The 24,617-nt window shown below is 36.8% G+C and overlaps 1 protein-coding gene across 1 annotated transcript in view; it reads left to right on the top strand.

The window, feature by feature from the left end:
- Positions 1-229: 229 nt before the first annotated feature.
- LOC103811343 (catenin alpha-2-like) overlaps positions 230-24,617 on the top strand; it is a 143,901-nt gene continuing 119,513 nt past the window's right edge. Inside the window, exons 1-3 of the mRNA XM_009084310.1 lie at positions 230-355; positions 13,255-13,416; positions 21,805-21,885. Coding sequence (XP_009082558.1) covers positions 230-355; positions 13,255-13,416; positions 21,805-21,885 — 369 coding nt within the window. The remainder of the gene's footprint in view (positions 356-13,254; positions 13,417-21,804; positions 21,886-24,617) is intronic.

The following is a 24,617-nucleotide window of genomic DNA, read 5'->3' on the forward strand; positions in this document are numbered from 1 at the left end:
GAACAAAACTTTACTGGACTTGTAAATTGGTAATTTTAAGGCAGAAACCACTGACAACATTCTCCCATGAATCTCAAACATATGTATGGCCAGAATAAGCCAAGCAGGTCAAGGCTCTTTGGCTCATTGTGAGGGACTGGGTTAAAGCATGGCTTATAAATGGAGAGTCAGGAATCACAGCTGGATTTGAAAGGCAGGAAAGTAGGGGTTGTGAATTTGTGAGGTCGAGATGGTGAGTAGTGAGAGAAGAGAGAAAATAGTGGCAGAATTGATTCAGACGGATTTAAAGCAGAAAGTTATTGCAATGGAGAAATACAATATTGGAAAAAGCAGAGAAAACCCCATAAATTTACAGGTACTGATACTGTGAGAAAGTTTCAAGAATTTGATATGATTGCTAGAAATAGTTTAATTTTGAGACAAAAGTTATGCAAATATATATGCCTAGTGATCTAATATTTATAGTCTTAGGAGAAAATTTGACCAATACAACTGATTTAGGAGCAGGTGCTGGTTCCTCAAGATCTGCTGAAGCACTTCTGCAGTCTGTTATAGCCATACAAAGACCATATTCATTGGGTTTATTCACAGCAGAGAGGAATATAACATATGGGTGAGATAGTTTGACCTGCTTACCATATGGAGGAAACAGTATAATGCCAATTTGCCACTACCTTGGTATGTTGCCTGATAATTTGGGATAGTTGAGTGTGCAATTAAAATTAAAATCTGTGGACATGAAGGTACTCAGTAGCCTTGGAAAAATTAACAAAAATGAGGGTAGTAATAGTGACAAAGTCTAATAGTGGAAATTTAAAGTGACATTTAAATTAAATTCTTGCCTCTGTTTGTAAATGTGGCAGTGTTTAATGGGATTTTGATCAGTGCAATATGCTATCCTGATATCACCATAGAAAGGAAATTTGTTCACAGTGTACTAAGCAACAGGTTCTTGTGGGTGGTGGGGGATGTCCCTTTAGATCCGGCACTGGATTTAAGTGGGACAAATAAGTTAAATATGGGTCCATGTCTGTAGACACAGAAAGTCAAGCTAAAAGTCCATTTCTGTTCCTCATGAAAAGCTTCACAGAGCTGATTCAGGGCTTCTCTCAAAATGCCCGAGAGCCTAGGAGAGATTCATACAAGTAGAAAAGGTCAAATAATGCCCCAAAGAAATTGCTCTGAATTGTGTAATCTATAGGGGAAATCAGGAAGATACAGCTCTTTTTTGTTGGTTTTTTTCTTCCCTCTCCAGAAATTTACCCTACATTTCTGCTTTGAACAGATGTCTTTAAAACGTGTGTGGGAAATTTCCAGGAAAGTCTCATACACTTCAGTTTTATTATGTTTCTCAAGTACCATAATGATTTCAGAGATGACTGATGCTATTATTTTGTTTCATTTGCAACATTTTGTGTTTCAATTCCTTTCATTGTGTTTGCCCAAATACAATTAGTTGTAGAACTAATCACTGTACTAAATCACTGAAGAAACAAAGAATATATAGAATTTCAATTTTTTAATAATGTTTTCCTAGGCTTATGAACTGTCCCTATTATTTTATTCCTGTGTATCTGTGAGGACAGTCATGATAGTCCTTGTACAGCATTCAAGCCTGCTGTTCAAAGTAAGCCTTTGTGTTGATCCTGCATGGCAGGAGAGACTGAAGGCTGAATAGTCTATAGGTCCAAAAATTTGGGGCAGCACTGAAGTAAAGAAAGGGAAGCAACAACACAGAGGAGAGGATTTAACTGAGATATTTTGAGGGACTGCATTTACAGCTTACCAAACCGGGAGGCGTCTCCATTGGAGCCTCGTGAGCTCTTTAGGTGTTGGCAGGTCACAAGTCCAGAAACTATTTCATGGGTGAACAAAAATGACTTGGATGAGTGAGGAGGCATAAGAAGCATATTGAACCATGGTAGCATCTCAGCTCAGGGAACTAAAACACGTTGTTGTGGAACCGAAGCAAATTCTTGCGCACGCATAGGTGTTCTGCGGAATATTCATAGTCTGTCAGATGAAATCCAGTTTATTTTACAGATGCATGAAAAGAGGGAAGAGAACTTATGAAAAAGAACATGCAAATAATTGTGATTCTGCTGTAAGACAAATTGTCCATAACACTAGCTAGGCAGTCAATTTGAGATTGTTTAAATGGAAAGAAATTAAACAATAAACATTAGAACTGCAGTTAACAGAAGCAAACCTTGACACATACTTCTGATATGGGCAAGAAAAAGCAGAAGAGATGTAAGAATCTACAAACTGGAGAGACAAATGACCAAACCATACAGCTCTCATGCCTGTAACTAGCCTCTGTGACAGTATTATAGCTGTTAATCTGCCTTCACCCTGCCCTTTCCCACTCACTCATTGTAACGCACATTTCAATTAGATTCTTTGGGATGAGAGCTATGAGTCTAGGGACACTGACCTCGATGGAGAGATCTGAGTTTTATTCTGGAGGCGTGTCTATGTGCTTATGCATATGGATAAGGATTTGCATATGTTTGTATAACAGAAAACAAATGTTAGATAGCATTTGCAGGCTTCACTGAAGCGATTTAGAGGGAGTAGGTGGCTACTGCCCCAGAACATGGAAGGGGTTTGATGATATGAGAAAGTAGGAGGATAATTAAGATGGCAAAGATAATTTATATTTTGTGGTTGCTGTAGCTAGCTCTTCTGTTTCTAGGTCTCCAAATATTTAAGTTTTTTTCTAAGTTTCCATATCTTTGTTTTACACAAAAAGTTCCTAGTTTTGTTTTAATAAAGGAAACTTCTAACTGATGGGCATGCATGAAAATATTTGAAGCACAGTTTCTTAAGACATAAAGCCAAAAGATAAGTAAACATAACATTAAAAAGTACTTCGGGGTTTTTTTAAGTGTGTGTTTTAAGCAGAATTCTTTTGTTTTCATAGGCTATATTGAACTCTTCAGACTGCTATTATTATGTCTAAGGATCATGTCTTTATTATGTTAAATACAGTGGACTAATGCCCTCTGCAAGGGGTATAGAGGGGAGTCACCCCACAAGGGTGCTCAGAGAAGAATTTTGGAAGGGTAATAAATCTCAAAATATGCTGAAATTGTCCTACTATATTTATTGTGTGGATTCTAGGAATCAGTAGAGGAGTTTATTCCCCATCCATGGGTTTTCTGGTTGAATTCAGGTCCTATAAGTGCATCATATGAAAAATTCTGTTGTGGTCATAGAACATTTATCATCACATACTGGTTACAGTATCCTTTGGCTGTATGATTGCTCTCTGGTGCTAGAGTAATTGACATCTAAATAAAGACTCGGGTAGAAGAATATTTAGGTTATTGTCTTTTAAAAATCAATATTTGCAGATCATATTTACAAAATGGAGTATTTAACCCTCTGTTTCCAAGGCAGTAAACAGGTCTGTTCATTTTCAGTGCATTCTTTTTTAAGATTATCACATCAAAATAATGGTTTTACAGTGCTCAATTAACTGCAATGCATCATCTTCAAAATTAATATTTTTTGCAATGTGTATCTGTAGAGGAAATCACAAAGTGTCAGCTTTTATTATTTACAGTTTAGTTAGAGTCTTGCCTCTTACCTAGTGGTGAGAGATCTAATATAGGCCCAAATTCTCATTCCAGTTCACTGAACTGCCCAGTTGATCCTCCCACTGTTGTGCATTGTTTTACAGCAGAGCACAACCAGGATCTCACAGCTACTATACAAATAGTCCATATAATATGGAAGAATGCAAAAAGGAAATTTGGGATGTTTTCAGAAATATATATTTTCATTCTTAGACTGATGAATTCATTCTCTTCCTGGTCAATACTGAGGGCAGAATTTGATTAATTTCAATTATTCTTTTAGGAAAAAACCATATTGAATCAAAACTACACTCCAAAATCCCAATGTATCATAAAATGGATCTTTAAAAATCATCTGGTCCAACCCCTCTACCATGGACATGAACATATTTCACTAGATCTGGTTGTTGAAAGCTCCATCCAACCTGACCTTGAGTGGGGCCTGCCCAGAGATGGGACATACAGCTTCAAAATGTGAACTTTGAAATACCTAAAAGATTTGAGAAAATAACAAAATAATCCCTGAGTTTATGTATTTATTTCAGCATGTCATCTGGGGAATAATGAAACCTATAAAATCCATGTAGTATACAGCAACACAAAAAGCAATAAGAGCATTTGTCTCATATTCCTTCTACTGCATTTTTGTTTTGATTTTTTTTGCTAATAGCTATGCTGTATAAAATAGTTTGTGATCTCATTCAGTGACCTCTAAAGTCAGTGAGCTTTTCCACTAAACATCATAAACTTATTGTCAGGCACAGGAGATTAGATGTGATCATGATTTCTAGTCCAAGAAAGTGGAAATTGGTCTATATTCATGAATGAGCTATATAATAGGCTGTTATAAATCCAGTTGGGTTATTAGGATTTATTACTGAAGGGAAGAATCATGCTAACATTTAACACACTAGATTCAAGGTTTACAGAAATAGCTAGTTCTAATAATGCTTGTCTTATCTTATATGAAAAAATATCAGAAATGATAGCAAAACTAGTTAAGTCAGTATAATTCAAAAGTCAATTTTAAGTCACAAGTCATGAGGACACCAAGCCAAAACTTTTTGTAATAGTCTATATTCAGAAGAAAATATTTCTCCACATCAGTCTTTGCTGTTCTACAGAATTTCTCTGGGTGGAGAGAAGGTGTTTTAAGATTTGGGTTTATTTCTGATTATCCTGCTCTGGTTTGATTGGTAATAAATTACACTAGTTTCCCTCAGTCAAGTCTGATATTTAACACAATGCATAATATTGGGCATTGCCCTTCTTAGCAATGAAAATATTAATTATGTCAGTCAAGAAAACATGACTATTTTGAATTTGGATTTATTTTGATTGTCTAAAGGTAAAACATAGTGGATTTGAATTACAAAATGCATAAATGTGTCATCCAGCCTTCCTTTTGTCTTGATAAAATTTTAAGGTTTGTGGTGTTTTGGAAATAGCTTTCAGAGGCAACAACTCATTCTTCTGCATGTAGCTGCAATTTGTTTCTGGTGTCAAAAACATGTTTTTGTAGAGCAGAATGATAACAGAAGGAGAAAATTTTACTAGGAGATGCTATTTGTTGCAATAAACTGCTCTGGAGTTCATCAGTCAAAATGAATGCTAGGATAGGCATCATTCTGCCAGCTTCATTTTTTTTAAAAAAAGCACTCTTTACCAAAATTTCTACTCTTAAATGATTGATGGGCATTCTTATTTTGATTTAGGAAGTTATCTAAGAGAAGAAATTTCATCCTTGAGCATAAAAGTGTCTGTAAATGTGTGCACACCATTGTGCATTTAAAGACATTATTTTTTAAAATTGATCTCTGTCTAAAGAGAAGCCCATGAAATATTAATTTAGTGAACACAGTTCCTTTTGTTTTGCATGAGTTTGTGGGATTAGTTAAACAGGCTCACCTGAAACATTTATAAGTACCTTGCATGATGTGGTCATGAATTTGAGGTTGTCCACTCCCCATCTTGTCCATGCACATCAAGACTACAGCCATCAGTGGGTGTGACATGATGGCAGAACAACCATCCTGCTGCGTTTTGTTGACTTTGTGTAATTTTCCTTCATTACGGGGAAGCTTCCAAAATCACTTGTCATTGGCCATTGCTTGCCTCTAAATACAGACTATCTCCACCTTACAATTACTGTACTTGGAAGCATACAAATTTATAAAATTATTTTTAAAATTAAATTATTGCAAAAAATGGTTGTGTTAATTAAATATTAACATATTAAAATTTTGCAATAATAAAATATAATTTCCAAGCTCTGCATTGAAATGATAGTGTTCTATCCATTCCCCTTCTGGAGGTAACACTTCCTGATCCCAGAGAGCAAGCTATGAACATATAGATATTTCAGCAGAGAAGAGCTCATTTGATATATTTAGAGTCTTGTTCTGCATCATTTCCAACTGCTTCGCAACGCTGACTTGTTAAACACTTTCCTGTGGCCAGCCCTAGTCAACCCATCTGTGTTATGTGAAGTTTTTCGGAAGGTCAAACCTCAAAGATAGTTTAAGGATGGATGCCAGAATGAGTTTACACTCTCTAGATACACTTTTGCTCTTTATCTTAGGCGGGTCACTGAATGGCTCTGAGTGTTCAGAAGTCATACCCTCACAAAGTCTAATTTGGATATCCATGTGATATTTACTCTCAGAAAATAACCTATTCTGAACTTTTTGGGATGAATCTTTTATGTGTATGAACATAACAAAACAAAAGCCTGCATTGTATGCTATTGAAACAGACTATTAAGGAAAAAGTACTTTCGGAATCGTGCTTGTCAGCCATTGAACCCAAACTGGGGTTCTCTTATTTTATCTCTACTACCTCTTGGTTTTGATCTGGGTCTGAATTTCACATGAACGCTGCATAAATATTTTAAGGTCTGTGTAATTATCCTTTAAATGGACTGCAGTATTTTAGCCAGCTGGTATACACAATTCGTTACTACCAATTTGTGTCCCCTTTTGTCTTGAAGAAGGCTCCTTTTTGACTCTTATGTGGTTTTCCTTTTTCTTCTCCTCATTCCCTGCAACTTTTAACAACTGTAAAAAAAAAAAAAAAAAAAAAAGAGAACTTTTTCTTCCTGTTGAAACAGCCTGTTATGCATCTAGGTATTAATTAATTGCAAGAATCCCCTCTGTTCTCTCAGAAGCAATCAGAAGGGTGTTTTCCAAACCCATGCTGTGAGCAGAACTTTTCTGTTAAAATGACCTTCTTGTACCATTGGTTTCAAGACTGAGGAACAGAATGGTCTTGTGGCACAATATACTTGAAAGACATACTTAAAGGCAAGCTGTGTTCTGCATTGTTTCACAAATTGAATCTTCACTGAAGTGCATCCCTTAACACTCACAGAAATGCTGGTCGTTGACATGGGAGATCACAACTCCATCATGCATTCCTTAAATGGGGACCGTCATCCAAATGTAATTTATTGTGTAGTGGTGAACACATCAGTGCTGGGTTAACTGTTGGACTCGATGATCTTAGAGATCTTTTCCAACCTTAATAATTCTAAGAGTTCCTGAGAGCTCATGAGGCTCTAGAAGATTCTTCCTCAAAGAGTAGCACAGTACAAATAGTAGAGCACAGCATAGTTTCACAGGTTGAGTCTTTACACTTCTCTCCCACATACAAGATCATTAGAAAAATAAAGTTTTCATTCCTGTGCTTGCTCCTGCAAGATAAAGAAGAAAAAGGGGGGGCAAAAAAAAAGACTGTTCACTTTATACTGGAGAGGTAATATGCATCATGGCACTACTTTAAGATGAGATACTTCCTACCCATTTCACACTTTAGAAATAATTACTTAACGCTGTGCAGCCCATTTTATTCACAGTAACTTTTTCTCAGTAATTTACTTAGTAGTTTTGAAGTGAAAAGCATCATGTGGTGTGGAAAGCAGCAGAGCTTCTCCTGCTGGGCTTTAGTTTATTTTTTTTTCAGTTTCTTTGGGCGTTTGATCATCATGGAATTGACTTGCCCTTAACACTAATTGCCATACTAAAGAAAACTTCACTAAAATGTAGTCTATTAGAAACTAGGACTGGGAATTAGAAGTCTAGTTCCCATAGACTGTGGATTCAGTTGCTCTCTACTTGGTGTACATGCAGAAGCTCCACAACTGTTCCTCTTTCAGTGAAATAATTGATTTTTATAGGAAACATTGGTTCAATTATAATTTTGTGGATAATGGCAATGAAATTATGGAGTATGGCATATAAGAATAGAGTATAAATAGGAAGTGTGGAATACTACATATTACTACTGAATTTGCTGTTGAAACCACTGAAGGGCCAAATTAGTGAATTAATAGAATACTGCTATTCAAAATAATTGATATCCTTCTATATTAAAAATAGGTTTAATTTGTGACATCAAAGTTTTTCAGGAGGGAAAGAAGCAAACCAGATGTAGAGGTCAGTCAGCACTTTTACCACATGCAATTAGTTTCTACAAGCATTTGTCATTAAAAGGGATTCTAAACAGCTGCAGATGTCTTTGGATAACTTTTAGTAGTGCATGATTTGTACTGAGACTTGCAAACTACCATGTTTGTCTCGATACAAACCATTACCCATTCCTCAGGGAAAATCTCCTGTGGTGAATAACTCAGTACAACTCCAGATCAGTAGTTCACCTCCAAAGCCAATGCTAATTGATAACAGAAGGCATGTCCAGGATAATTTAAGAATTTAAATTCCACAGACTTTCAGTCCTTTTTGAAATGTACACACTTGTCTCATTGGATGATTTTTCAGAAGCATCTAGATAATTTAGCAGGGTATAAATAACTTTGCAGCTGACAAACCAAATCCAAGCCTGTTTAAATGTTCTTTGGATGGCTGGTCTTCCTCTGGAACCTTTGAAGTCTCGTTCAGTTTCATTTATGAACATCAGAATGAAGGTGGTGCCAATTAGCATCTGTTTCAAATTTATTTCAGGTCTTGCACTGGAACCACAGGTTTCGGTCTGCTGTGATTTCATTTGACATTCTTTAACATTTTTTACACTTCATTTCCTTCTAGAAGTCTTTGTGGCAATCTACCAAAATAACTGTCTTGCTTTTAACCCCTTTTGCAATATTTTGGGGGTTTAGTAGTGCCAGAAGATGAAGGTGTAGCAAGGAAATTTGAAAAAAAATTACTTTAACTTTATTATGATTATTATTAGTATTTTAAAAGCAGAGTGTAAATTGTGCAGTGGTTTTGCATGTTGCATATTCATATACTTTCTTCCATTTCCTTTGGCTGTGAGATGGGCTCCAATGGCACTTACCTTAGGAATTTCAGTGCCATCATTATCAACGTAGCAGAGTTAACTTGTCGTATTGCACATTCATAGTAATAATTCTTTTTGGAGGCATTTATGTGCCTGTGCAGAGCTATTCATTCAATTACCCTGTGGACCAGGCAGGGATGGTCCAATTAATTACTATCTCATGAATATTGAAGATAAAGGGCCAAATCCAGTTAAAGACCTCAGAGTCTCTAAGCTCAGAATTACAACATGAACATTTTAAGTGATTTCTTTACCGTAGGGTTACTTAGGCCGGGCTGTGCATTTTGGCTATTGAAAAAAGTGAAGTCACCTCAATCCAGGAGACTCATTGTGCTGAGTACAGTCCAAGTCCCCCTCCCCTTAGGATCTTACAAAGCAAGTTAGGGCTGGAAGGAGAAGGCTTTTTCCAGCATATCCTCTAGTCTGAAAACATGTATTGATAGTTGTTTTTCAAAAAAAATTGAGTGAGATTTTAAATCACAAAGATGTTATTCTATCTTCTATATTTTTATTTTAATAGTTCAATATCACATAGGGCTTTGGTCTGATGTCCTGTTGTGGGGATTCACAAATCCTTACTTGCTTTATACCTCTGCTCTGGGTACATTTTTGCATATTCCATTGAAACTGAGCTGTGGTGCAGATTGGGACGAAGTGCTCAGTGGGACTCCAGGCACCTGTGCCCACTCCAGCATATCCCACCTGGGAAGTCCAGGCAGCACTTTGAGGGCACATTTGCATTTGTCTGTCCTTTTAGATGCACCAAACTTGCACCTCTGCCTTCAGAGGGAGACAGAGGAGTCTCTTCCTTTCCCTGCTCCTATTTTACCCATTTAATCCAAGTCATCTGCTTGATGATTCCAAAAATAAAACATATATTCAATGGAAATTTGAAGTATCCATGAAAAATGAATGTTCCAATCATTCAATGGAAATAATGGTAAAACTCCTGCTGACTTGAAAGGAAGCAGAGAGAGGCTTTGTAAATGCACCAGTTATCATTTCAGTAAAGGTCTTTATGCATTTAATTTTATTCTAATAGCAGAACAAAAGCCAAAAAAATGTTTAATATCTACAAGAAAAAATAAGGACTCTAATCAGTCCATAGAATTAAAGCGTTATTTTATGCCTAATTAGTTTATAATAGCATTTCCAATGGTGTTTTTTTTTCTTGTAAAAAAGACTGTTGATGAAAATGTCAGAGTTATTTTCAACAGGCTTTTACTTCAGATTTCCCACATGGACATTCTGTTATTTTGTGCTGGCTTTTACACTAATGCCCTATAATTGTGTTTCACTTCCTCTGATTAAACCGACAAGTAATTTGAATGGATATCACTTAGCACATTGATCTGAGGCAGTGACAGGAATAGACTGAGCTGCTCCTTTGCTCTTGCATTCTTTGAAAGTCTGGTTGGAGTTAAAAAATTTCTTTTACTTTTTATTTTGTTTTGGCTTATTTGATCCCTCTTGCCTCGTGGTTGTGATGTCCTACAAATGAACATGTGGACATGAAGCCTGGACTCAAAAGTGAAAGATTAATTACCACAGTGAGGATTGTGTGAGCTATTTTCTTACCCAGGCTTTGCTCCATCTCCATTCATTGAAAATGGGAGCTAAAGTACATGTCCAATTAAACCTCACACTCATTGTTTGCTTGCAGGTGGGGTTTTCACACGTCTTGTTGCCAGACATGTCACTGTCCTTAGAAAGTTTGGCACATGCATGAACCTGATACTGTGTAAGCTGCAGAGTACAGTGTCAAGTAGGATGTCAGCACTGGAAAGCAGCATTGGTTTCACTGGCTGCAAGAAACATCACCCAGAATAACTTCAAGTATTGTTTTGGTGTAAACTTTAATTAACAGTGTTCAGAAAAGGTTAGAGAATAAAGAGAACACAAAAAAAAAACCCCTACCTGGGTAGTCTGGAGGGAACTGGCAAGATAAGGGAAAAGAAAGTAGCAATTAATTGGAAAAAGCATTTCATTCTTTGTCATAAGTACAAATATTGAGTTGGCATTGACTTTGAGCTGCCTACATTGATGAACACATTTTTGATTGGACATAAACAAGTCTCATTTCCTAATGGATCATCCAAAGAATATAAGCATGATGAAATTAAAAAGAAAGAAATGCAGATATAATAGTCAATACACATCTCATGCAGAGATCTGTTAGTGACAGATGCAGCCAACTAGTTCAAATCCTATTTTTCAGTGCTATTTGATAATAAAAGCACTTGTAAGCACAGTTGAAACGGTTCTGTGCCTTCTAGGCACAGATAGAGAGGTGAGATTTTGGGGGGGGGTGTACTCTGAGGCTCTATAATACCTGTCTTTGTGCCATGAACAGTAATTCTGCATCTAAATTGAATGGCATAGTTAGAGTTTCAATATGTTCATAAGAAATGTTCATTAAATGCCTGTAAATGTTGTGAACACTTTGATGAACTTCCAATGGTCATTTCATTTGTCAGAAATGCCTATTTGATTAAAAAGCTTCTTTGCTGAAAAAAAAGCCAATGTTATACACAAATGTTGTCATCAAATGAAGCCTTTTTCTTAAATACATAAACAAACAAAAAAGTCTTTGCTTGTAAACAAACAGCTTTATTTGCTTCTCCTATTCCTCCAAGAGAGTTGAAAAATACTAAAGGGATGTTTCAAAGGAGTGCTGAGATATCTCAGGACATCCTGCATTTAATTCAATGAATAACACTCATCCCTGTGACTCATAAGACATCCTTTAGTCTGAAACCATCTAGGAAGAGATTGGCTACAAGTGCTTTCTAGAGAATAAGACATAAAACTGACATAAATACCAGACATCAATATCACTTCCATTAAGAGTTCTAAGAAGTATTTCCACTAGTCTGTAACAGAGATATAACAAAGATTTAGTCAATAAATTCCTGATGTTAGATGCATGAAATGTTGTCCGTCGCTTGTTGTAAGGCATCCTGAACTTCTCTACCCTCTTTTGTTCCTAGCTGCCTGGTACTGCTTCAACTTTTGATCTGATAACATTTTAACAGAATACATGATGTAAGGCTTTAGTAATAACTACTTCATTACTTGGTAACATTATTGTGTTTATAATAATAGAATAGGCTTTTCTCAAGAGCTTGTATTACAGTGTGTAAATTTCAACACTTTTTATTGACCTAGTCCTTCATTACAGGCTTCCATATTTGAAGGGAAAGAAAAAATGTGTACTACCTCCTTTTCCTCCAGTTATTTTAGATTAAGAGAAGGCATCCAGGAGCAATTTAAAAGCAGATTGCAATTTACAGCTGGAAAGCAGTTGGTGGTTAAATGAGGAGTTTGTAGTGGACCCTTTGCAAGTAAAAGTCTGTGAAGAAATTAAAATAATTTTGAATTCTGGAGTAAACATTTCTGACCTTCTAAGTGGAAGCATCTGCAAGATTTTATTTAACTGATGAGTGGGGAGATTCTCAGCTGGTGTAAATTAGTGTGGCTTCAGTGAAGCTGTTGTTTTTTATAACAGTTTACATCATTCATGTTTCTTTCCTCAGAAATTCTATTTTTTATATTCCTTTAAGTGTAGCAGCATCAGTTTTCTGTACTGACATCTTCTGAACAAAAATATGCAGTTTCTTCTATGAAAACCCTAAAGTTTTCCTCTTTGTAAGCATTGCAAAGGAAAAGATGCTCTTTAACTGCAAGAAATATTCTGCCAAATAAAAATTCTAATACATCTTGTTACAACAGAAAGGAATGAGGGGAAGCTCACAGGCATCATGTCTCAATGGCATCAGAACAAAACTTGAACTAGAAGTAGACTTGCATGCTAACACTCATATCACCTGCATCCACAACGATATAGATCACATTACACACATATTGCCAGAGATTTCTTGAGGGCATATCAGAAAACTTGTCTCAGATTATTAGTCTTGGCTCTTCCAACTACATTTCCTTGTTTTCCCCATTATCAGTGAACTTCAGTTTCACATCAGGATGATGTTGGCATATGTCTTTATCTGAGAAAGCTCAGATTAGGGAAATCCAGCTGTAACTGGAGGGTTTTTTTGCTTTTCTTCGTTAGGTTGTGATGTTTCTGTGCCTTTCCCCATATAACTGGCTTCCCAGTTCTTGGATCATCTTTGTGGCCCCACTCTGGACCTTCTCCAGCCTGTCCATCTCTTTTGAATAGTGAGGACCAAAACTGAACACAGTATTCCAGGTGTGGCCTGACAAGCACTGAGCAGAGTGGGACAATAACTTCATTATTTCAGCTGGTGATGTCTGTTGATGCAGCCCAGTATCCTGTTGGCTTTCTGCCACTGCAGCACACTGGTCACTCATACTGAGCTTGTTGCCCAGCAGGACCCCCAGGTCCCTTTCCACATAGCTTCTCCCCAGCCAGCTGGATCCCAGCCTGTGTTTCACTGCTGGAGCATATTTTCCCAAGTTCAGGACCATACACTTGTCCTTGCTGGACTTCATAAGGTCCTTGCTAGCCCTATCTTCCAGCCTATCCAGGTCTTCCTGCACGGTGACTGTCCCTTCCAAAGTATCCACTTCAGTTAGGAATTCAGTTAGGCATCATAGCAAACTTCATCATGGTTCACTTCTTCCCAGCAGCCACTTATGAAAATGTTAAATAATTTTGGGCCCAGTATTGATCCCTGAGGGATCCCACTTGTGACAGGCTAACAACCTAAGATTGTTACGATCCAATGCTGAATCTAAATTATGTGGTGTGTTTCTTTTAGACAGTAGGAAGAAAGTGAATTATTTTCAGGACCTCAAAATATCATATCCTGAAAGGACAGGAGTATCTTTTGAGGAAGCTTGTAAAAAGGTGACCTTGTGATGCTAATATTTTTTAATTCTCTGGAAGAAAATCATCCAAAACACATAATTTGTCCAAGATACAGACTCTAGCCTGATCCTTAGGAGAACTGGATGGTCTTGGTGGTTATTAAGTAGGCAGTTTATGGCATGTAACTTAGTTTTTTAAGAATTAATCATCAAGTGCTGCAAGATCCCCACCATCGTCAATGGAGAGAAGCAATCCTATGCAATGATATGTACTCCATATTAAAATAAATATGCAAGACAGATGGGTGCTCTAAAAATGCCTGTTACTATATATTGAATATAGAAAGAGCTAAAATAACTAGATTTGATTCAGTATTTCTAGATGGTAAAATTAAATGTGATGGTTCTATCCTGATAGCTGTAACGGCTTTCTCGAATGGGAATATGTGCTACATTGTAATCTTCATTTAATTAAATGGCACAACTCTTAAATGATTTCAGGATGTTCTTGCCTTGGGGAAGAATTTCTAATAGCTGCATGACTTTATCCCCCTTCCAAAAAAAAGCCCTAAACAATGCATATGTTTTAACTATTGAAAATCAATTAAATTTGTATGTTACACTTGCCTTGTCACTTAGGAAAGTCTCACCTGTTTCCTTCTCTGAATTTTTGGTACCTCAGAATGCTGTAAAATCCAGTCTTGGCTAGTAGCTAGAAGAGTAGGACTATGTTCTCACCACAGTGATCTTGGAAACTAGTTCAGAAATACACAGAAATGCAGAAATATTTGATGTATCTTCTACATATGATGGCTTAGATGTCAATATGTGATTATGGGTAAATATCAATTAATAGTAGCAGCTGCCACGTCGGAACCAGTATGATCAAGCCCTAATCCTAACTGGTGTTTCAAATCAAAGTGCTGTCACTGATTGTGTTTCTGAAAATCCTTGGTTACTGACAAAAGAAGTAGTAGTTACAATAGTGAAGTATGCAAAACAAGAAAAATAACAGCCACAAACCAATCAAAGTCAAATACTCCCCTACACTCAAGGTTTCCCACTTAGGAGACGATAAAGAAGAAACTATACATGAGTGATATTAAACAAACCACTTAATTCAATGATTCGCCACTTGAAGGCATTCAGATATTGTGTAGATGTGGCCTGCATAAAAAACATATATAAAATATAACAGAATCTTCTTCAACCATTAATAGATACAGTTTTCATTCTTTATTTTATTACATACTTAGTTTTAATTATGTACAGATTGAGATAAAACTTGCTTGGATCCAGGCCAAGGATAAGATTTGTGCACCTCAGGTACTGATACTGTGTCCTTCTCATTGTTCATTTGCATTTTATTGACTTTATTTGCTGTCTTGGATTGAAAGGATGTAGCTTCCCCAGCTTTCTGCAAAGTTATGATCATTTTTGCTACACTGGAAGCAAATACACTCACTGGTCACAAGGTAATTAAAACTGCTGAAAGCAATTGTTTTATTTAAAGAGAACTCTTTGTCTGCAACATACATCTATGAACAGATTATTTAGTGAATGGCATTCTACAACTGAGGAGTATTGTGGAAGGCCCCGTAATTCAGTGTTTTACTGCAGAGCAACAAGATACTGTACAAACTGGGATCTCTGTGCATCAAAAGCAGTGTGGGCAGCAGGTCAATGGAGGGGATTCTGCCCCTCTACTGTGCTCTCATGAGATCCCATCCAGAGTGCCACATCCGGCTCTGGGGTCCCCAGCACAGGAAGGACATTGTCCTGTTGGAGCAAGACCAGAGGAAGCTACTAAGATGATTAGAGGGATGGAGGACCTCTCCTGTAAGGAAAAGCTGCGAGAATTGGCACTGTTCAGCCTGGAAAAGAGAAGACTTTGGGGTCACCAAATTGCAGCCTTCCAGTACAATAAGAAAGATGTAGAGAGACTCCTTATAAGAGCTTGGAGTGACAGAACAAGAACAATGGCTTCAAACTGAAAGAGAGTAGGTTTAGATTGGATATTAGGAAAAAGGTTTTACAGTGAGGGCAGTGAGACACTGGCACAGGTTGCCCAGAGAAGTTGTGCCTTCCTCAACCCTGGATGGGGCTTGGCACAACCTAGTCTAGTGGAAGGTGTCCCTGTCCATGACAGGGGGTTGGATCTAGATGAATTTTAAGGTTCCTTCCAACTCAAACAATTCTATGATTCTATGATTTCTGTCTTATCCTTTCTTTGTGATGACTCAATTTTTCTCCTTTGCAACTGGCTAACCCAGGTCAAAAGACCTATATAAACAACATTTTTTTCACCCATTTATGCCAAATTCTCATTTTTTTAATTCTTCCTGAAGAAAAAAAGGAAATTATTGAGAGGAAAATCAATGTATAAATTTTCATTCCACCGGAGGTGTTTTTCTAGGAAAATTGAAGCTAGAAAACAGGTGGTTGCAGAACCTCCAAAGTAGTTACTTTGAATAAATTTTAAATACAAAATAATATATAGTAATAGATACAAAGTATAGATGAAATCACTAAGTAAAACAATAATTCATGTTCATACCACACTCCATAGAGACTTCTTGCCATTCAATTTTTCCTTAAGTTTATTTTTTTAATATGTCTTCGACTCATCCACAAAGGAACCACACAGATTTTGTAAAACTCATTTTCATGACCCATCTCCCTAGCAAATAGCTAGGATTTTCAACTTCCAGTGAAATTTAGTCTCTATTTACTTCTCCCAGAATATATAGTTTAGCCTTTTCCTGACCCAAAATTTATCACCTTCTGTCAGAAGGAGAATGTGTATTGCTATGCTTAAAACTAGATTTCTACTTAAGAACACTGATGCAGCCTATGTCTCTTGTTCAAAATGTGTTTATTCTTAGTACTAAGCTGCTTTTCATCACTTTTAAAAGGTCTATAGAACATGGGCATAGTTTTAAAAGAGTGATGTTTTCAACATTTTAAATAAAATATTAGGACAGATATATTTTTGAGCAGCAATTTACACTTTAATAAAACATTGTGATATTGAAGTTCTGAATAAACTGTAAATAATGGAACCATCTACCTAAGGGATGATGAAAATATAAAAATATATCAAGGTTTGGTAGTTTTTGGATCAATAGATAATTTTTCCACCTGTCTCCTTGAGGCTAAACTACTTGAAACAGCAGTGAGGGTGTCTTGGACATGCAATACATGATGTGTTAGGAGACTGAGCTCTCCCAGATATTTCGTCTTATATCTAAAACAGCAGAAAAATCAGAGGAATGTGTGAAAATAGTGGTCCCAAAAATTCTTACATAGTTTTAGGCTAATATTATTAATATTATCATTGTTAAATTGAAACACTGAGCTTCTAAATTATACACTTTAATGGAAAAGGATGCTACTGCTCTCTAACGTTGTCATACATATTGGGTTTTTGTCTGTGAGGTTATGTTGTAGATCTGCAGTTGCCTTTCTGTGTATTTCTTGGCACTGCATCCCCTTCTTTTATGGGTTACTATTGTCAGCCTTGTTCATCTGCATTGATTATAATTTATTTCTTATTAAAATTGCGTGCTCAAAATTGCATCTCACACAACTCCAAGTAACTATAAATTTCAACACAAGGAAATTCATTACATAGCATCAATTTTTATAATAAGAATTTTGGTAGTAACAATTTTATCTGGTTTATGTGCTGAACTTTAAGTTCTGTGATTTCCATGTTGGTGATATCTGGAATTATTCAAAAGTAGCAACACAATTCTGGCCTGGACTATCTTCTTCCAAGGCTGATCATCTCTCATCCAAAATGTGCTATGTCTTGAGGCTGATTGGCCTGACTGTCCTTGTCTTGATCCTGTGATTCTCTCTAGGGTTAGAAAAGAGCGTCCTGCTCAGTACTTCAGGCTGATCAAAAGAGTTCTGCGATGAGCAAATTGTGGGATATAAATGTCCTTTAAGAGTTGTGACTAATATTTTGGGAGTTTTATATTTTACTCTTAACAGTATGAACTGTGAACAACTCATGAAAAGAAGAAGAGCAAGGATAGGAAAAAGGTCTTTTTTTCAAAAGGAAAAACAGTGCTATATCACAGCAGAGATCATTCTGGCAGATGCTGGAATTTCTTACCATCCTTAAATGCTTTTTGTTCTTAATTTATTTCTTTTCCTAACTAAATGAAGTTGAAGTTCCCTGTATGATTAAGTGTTTACTGTAATATTATTTAGTTTTAACTGTGAAGCTTTTCAGACTTGCTTAATATAAAGAGGGCAATGGTTGTATTCTGTCTTTGTTTTATTGTTCAAGTAATATTGTTGACACTGATTGCAAGTGTAGGCATTTTGTAGAGTAGTAGAATAGTCAGTACCTAGATTTCTTCCACTAACTGGATATGACTGTGTTGAAAAACTAGTCAACTTCTCATGCCAGGTGGCAAATCAGGCTTAAATGTTCTTGGCAGTTATATTCAGGGAGGTGGATCTTACCTTGCATGATCTGTAAGGGAGACTGCAGCCTTGGGGTAGAAATTCAATGGAAGACCCACTCCTGACCTGAGGGACTCTGCAGCCAGAGCAGCTCCTGGTCAGGAGACCATGGAAAATAGCTCATCCTGACCAACTGTGTTTAAATCAAACAGGCAGGGAAAAGCTCTAAGGAAATTAGAATGGAAGTAACACAGACTGACAAAATTGTTTGGAATTATCTTGAGTACAAGCAGTATGCAAATGCTGTTAATGGACACAAGAAATCAGGGACTTGATTAATATATTCTCCTGTAGCAAAGTTCTCCTCATTACACCATGAATAGATGTAATTCTGTCCATAGGAACTCTGAATACCAATATTTTGGCATTCAGGGAATTCTGTGCATTTCTCCTCCTCCTCCTTTTAACCCAATGCCAGCAGCAATTTTTACTTCCTTTTTATCCCAAAGTATCTTTCTTCTCTCTGCGGAAAAAGATTAACAGAGAAATGGCAAAAGGCTCAATACTAAGCTTTATAGTTTTTTCAGGAAACCATTAAATTCCTTTCTATCCCTTCTAGGAAGGAAGGCCAAAAATTTATCACAGAGCAACAATAATATAAGAGTATTTAAGGACTTAAATAAATAAACTTTAATAAACTTATATTTTCAGCACAGAACAGATGGTGTTTGACAGACCTGCCTGAAGCTATGTAGCATCACATGCCATGCTAGTTATTTTTCAATAATGTGATTTACTAAACAAATTTCTCCTTCTTTGAAATCAGATGGTAAAAAAAGAGTTTTGTATACAGATTAAAAGGCAGTAGCCATTTTATAAGTAACAGGTGAAGGACACTTAAAATTCCTGGACAAGTAAAAATTGTGCAGAACATGAGACTTCATCTATGTATGTGTTAATAAAATATTGCCATTGAGAGAGCTCAACTGGATCTCTGTCCAGTTTGTTTGGTAGCCTGTTTTCCAGCACAGACTGGTTCATCCCATTTAGCAGCTCAGACAGCGTGTAGGCATGATTTGGGCAATTGCACAGAGCAATATAGAACAGGCTTTGTTCTGTTTTGGAGGGAGAAGGGACCTGCCAGATGGATATTGACAGTTTGTGTTGTGTGGCCTAAGGGTCACAGAAGGGTTCCCAGTTGTTTTGCGTTTCACAATAGGATGTACCTTAAGGGCCACTGTGTATGTAAACTCTGTTTTATTTAAAACTAGACTGAAAATGTTACAGGATAAATTTGAAGAGAGGCTTAGGAGAGGTCCTAAATGTAGGCTGTCACAGTTCTACTCTCAGTGGCAGTTTCCTCCTATAAGCAATACAAAACCACCCAGACTAGGAACTTATATTACAAACTTTTATGTCGATCTCAAAATTTCTGCTTTTTGCCACTGACCAGGAGCCTTTCCTCCTAAATGGTGCAGTTTATCAAATGCTTAATTTATTCAGTGGCACTATATCCTGTAGCTGACTACCCTAGAAGTCCTAAGTTCCTGTTCAGGGGCAACTTTCTGACTGCCTAAATGTGTGCCAAGCATTAATCGCTTGACCTCACCATGTTGGTGGTGAACACAAAATACATCTGCCCTGCATGAGATCAGTGAAGAAGAATTGTTAACTAGTTGTTTTGTTTAAGACCTGTAAAATGCCATCCCTATGTAGCCTTAAGTGTCATGGTGTTTGTTCTTTGGTTAATCTCGTGATGTTAATATTCATGGCAATTTGCCCAGTTAAGCAAATTATTCCCTGATTTTATTAGAAAAATGAGAGTCAAACAAAGGTTATCTTTGCCCTAGAAAAAAATATCTTAACATATTTCATGTGGTTATGTATCTTTCTAAGCCAGTCCATTAAAGCTTAAACAATGAGAAGGAAGAGAAGAATTTAAACAATATTAAAGAAATTTAATGATTTGACTGGGAAAATAAAGGATCCCAGAACACTAATGTCGCCAAGGAAACTTGGTTCAGCAAGTGCACAGCACACAGCTGGAGTAATATTCTTTCTAAGTTTTCTTACAATATATCTTTGTAGTCTAACAAACTAGAACCTGGCTGAGACTGGTTCATCTGGCAATCCCCATTGTGCCATTCTGACAGTCAGGAGAGGTTTCCTATACCAAACTTATATGCTTCAGTTTTACTGTGAAATTTCAGCTTGAAGAGCAAGCTTGATTGTATGCACATATGACAGCTGCTGTCTTGAACAAAATACCAGGGACTGAATTCAGGACATCTAAAAGTAAAAGCCTGTGCTGACATTGCTTAGGCTAAAGAGCTGTAGTTCTTCAGCTGGGGACCAGAAGAACTCAGTCAAAGGATGAACACAAGAAAAGTGAGATAAAAATATCAGCGGGTGACACAGATGCCTCTTTCTGTGTCTGCTTTCTCTCTCTGTTTTCGGGTGTCAATTTGTATGATTAACTCCAGAATTTGCAATGGATTCTGTTTAAAAAGCTAAGAGGTAACTTTATGTTTTGTATTAAATTCTGGTGGCACTTGATATCGTTATGTTTGAATTTCTAAATGAAAAATGGGGATGGGTTTTACAGATTTCTAAATGATCATAAAAGCTTTGGCCTCGTGTCATAATTAGAATTACAGGCAATAATAGCAAGCAGGCGTTCTCTGGAATGAATGCTTAAAGCAAAGACTGGAACAGAGGCCACTTGCCAATGTGGTCATGTAGAGCTGATAACTGGGCTGCACATGTGAGAGATCATTATTGAAAGGGTATGTTTAATCCCCATCCCACCCCAAAAGTGACTTCTCAATAGTTCCCAGAAACGTATGCTATTAGCCTCAGCTGGAGATAGAAAATCGCTCTTAATCATATGCAAGGAACAATTCTAAATAGGAGTACTTGAAAACAGCCTTGGGAAGGAAAGAGTACTGCCAGAAAGAATGGAAGATCATTTTGATTCTTGATGAAAAGCTATCAAACAGAGTTCAATGTGTAAGAGATGTGACAAATCTTTAGAGAAGCAGTTTTCTCTTAAGAGAAAGGTAATACAGCTAACAAAGTCACTTAATGCTTTTTGTGTCATTGAACCTAAAAGAAGTATTTTTTCTCCATTGGTTATGAGCCACAAAAAGCTTTTTTCCCCCTTTTTAATCTTCATGAGGAGTTTTGCTTTGAGACTTCCTGCAGGAAAGTGTTTTAAGTGGAATTCTTCTTTATACTGCACCTAATGTCTACCAATATGATTCCTGTTACAGGCGTAGGGACCATTTTCCTTCTGTCCTCAAGCTGTGTTGCTGCTTATTATCATGTTTAACATTCCCAGTGCCTGGCAGGATGGAGATTAGAAACTCTTAATATTCGTTTTATAGTGAAAGGTCTTGCCAGATTTTTTGGAGTATTAGCTATAATATATGCACATAATTTATTGGTGGAAAAGTTCTGAACTCTCCAGTGAGTCACCTTAATCTTTGTCCTTATCACTTTAGGATTATTTTAAAATAATCTCCTATGCCTCCTGCACATAAACATGATAAAAACATTGCATTGGAAATAACAACTTGATGGAAGCAAACAAAAAAAGATGCACAGATTTTGTTTGATAAATCTTTATCATTTTGTAAAATAAAACCTTACTATTTTGTAGAAAGTGTATGTTTTGTGAATTATTTCTCTCTAATTCTAAAATTTTGTTTTTTAACAGACTGGAAGGAAGGAGAAGGGAGACCCACTCAACATCGCTATTGACAAGATGACCAAGAAAACACGTGACCTTCGAAGACAGGTAAGCTATGCTTTTTACAATGCTTCTTGATTTTCCAAAGAAGTCATTGCTTTTCAACTTCAGACTAGTTTTGCCACATTTAGAGGTATAAAGAATTTGTCTCCTTATTTAGATATGACACTACATTACACAAGACATTGAGCAAAGTTGTAGTATTTCCTGAGACAAAAAATAAGGGAGACTGAAATGTGTTCCAAGTGAAATCCCCAATGGTCTTACTATGTGGGAGGGTAGGCAGATTGGCCAGACCTTCACTGCCTTTGCAGCCCAGCAACCCCAGTCAAAAAAACACTGGCATATGTGCTTATTTGTATTTCTTTGAATACTCTCACAGAAATAACAGGAAAGATGAGCAGAATATGAAAAAAATTGTAAAAGCAGAATATTTTCCAAGAAAACTTCCCAGGTAGTGTAGTAAGTAAAGATCTTATGAAGATATGGAGGAGGCTAATAAATAACGTGTTGCCGGGAGGGTTAGTGGCTACCCCATCCCAGGGAACATTCAAGGCCAGGCTGGATGGGGTCTGAGCAGCCTGGTCTGGTTGAAGATGTCCCTGCTCATTGCACTGGTTGACCTTTAAAAGTCTCTTCCAATCCAAACCATTCTATGATTCTATGAATAACTGTAAAACATAAAAGGTTGACTTTATTATATTACATTTATCATTGTGTTTTGTAATATGACTGAAAGATTAATTGAAGAAGCTTAGATGGAAAAAAACAGGAAGGAGATTGGCAAAAGAAAGGGAGAATTCCTCTATAGGTTTCTCTTTACACCTTTAAGGCAAGGCAGGACAGATTGCCTCTTTTTACATCTTTTTTTCTCCTTTTGAGAGGATCTCAATTCTGCATTTTCTGTAAAAATAGGATTCTCATTGTTATTGTTATTATTATCCAGTTTATTTATTATTATTGTTGTTATGATACCTGGCCAGTCAAAGGTTCCCTCTGTAAAAATCATTCCAAATCCAGAAGACCGCAAGACCAAGCAAAGATTTAAGCGTATCTTCAGATACATATTTGCAACATGATAGTTTCAGAAAGTGTGGCCCCTATAGGCATTTTGTAATCAATGCTCTGCACTGCCAAAACTCAGCTCGTTTCAGCTCTTCCTTAACTCTCAGAAAATGTGTTTTAAAATCATATTCTCAGATCTCATTTTTCCAAATAATAAAAGCATTGCAATGGTCTTACAGACAATATGAATCATAAACTCTCCTATATAAAGCCTAGCATCACATCTGTTGCTCAGCAAATGACAGAAGAAAGATCTCTACTATTCTGACCTCCAGATTTGTGGGATCCTCAGTTCTGCAGTGGAGCTGGTACCATGTGTTGCCTCCCACCTCTGTTCTTACTGCTTCAAGGAAGTAGCAGACTAACACATGAGTTGCTGTTCTGTGTGAGGCTCTCAGCAGTTGCCTGAATTACTCATCTCTAAAGCCAAATTTACTCCAAAACGTGATATAAAAATGGCACCTTTCTTAATAAACTGTCTGCTTCCCATGTATATTCAGCCCCACGGAATAGTCAGTCTCAGAAAGGTTGGAGTTCTGTATGTGAGTAAAGTGAAGCACATATAGTATTCTCCTGCTTGGAGACATAGCTTTTAATATAGTTTCTGATATTTATGAAAGTTAATCACGTAGGTATAATGTTTATTAAATTGTGGCAGTTGCTAGTAAACTAATCAAGATTAGATCATAATTGTGCTGGGTTTTGCACAAACACAGAGGAAGATGGAGCCTCTGCTTTCAACAATGTGCATTCTAACTATAAATCCTTATCCTTCAGAATCATAATCAGTGTTCTGCTTCATCACATGCATAATCAGCAGTATACCTGCGTGTGTCTGCCCAGACCTGCCCGTACCCTCCCCCCTAAATTTCAGAATGTGAGGATGTCACTGAGGACTTGGTTTAATGGCTGGGGAGAGAGCCTTGAAGATTTAGAAGAAATGAGCTGCAGTCGAGATTACTGAGTTATTCTGTTTCAGACTTTCTATTTTGGGATAAATCATGTGAGAGACAACCAACTTTGAAAATCATAATGCCTTTTGTTTTTAATGAATCCCCTTTAAAGCTTGCATTTTGGACTTTGAGGTTTAATGTTAGCACCATAAAACTAGACAATCTACAACATACATTTTTGTGATGAAGAAGATATATATTTTTCATTTGGTAGTTAGACTCCCTTGCAAGTCTTCAGTAATCACCCATCTATGACTGATTTTTCTTTCTTTCCCCAGGTTACTTAGCTCTTTATTTCTGAGATTTGATTTCATTATCTACAGAACATGCAGACATGTGAAATGATTGTGGATGGAATACACGGTGCTAAAATTCCTCCTCACAATTTACAGTCACTTCAATATTTCTTATTCTGATGGAATTACATCTTTTAAACTCATCATTTAAACTCTCCTGGGCATTGGGAAACTATTATGGAGATCTAATTATATTTCTTACTATAGACTGCCAGTAAGAACATCAACCTAAGTCAGAGTGAACAAATTCTTGGAAGCAGATGTCTCACTAGCCCATAGCCTACTGCTGCCATTTCTTACTTGATTTTCATAGGATCACAGAATGGTTTGGGTTGGAAGGGACCTTAAAGACCATCTAGTTCCAAGCACCCTGCCATGGGCAGGGGCATATTCAACTAGCCCAGGTTGCTCCAAGCCGCATCCAACCTGGTCTGAAACGTTTTCAGGGATGGGGCAGCCACAGCCT

The sequence above is a fragment of the Acanthisitta chloris genome, unplaced genomic scaffold (assembly GCF_000695815.1).
Source record: "Acanthisitta chloris isolate BGI_N310 unplaced genomic scaffold, ASM69581v1 scaffold6641, whole genome shotgun sequence".
NCBI classification, from domain to species: Eukaryota; Metazoa; Chordata; class Aves; order Passeriformes; family Acanthisittidae; genus Acanthisitta; species Acanthisitta chloris.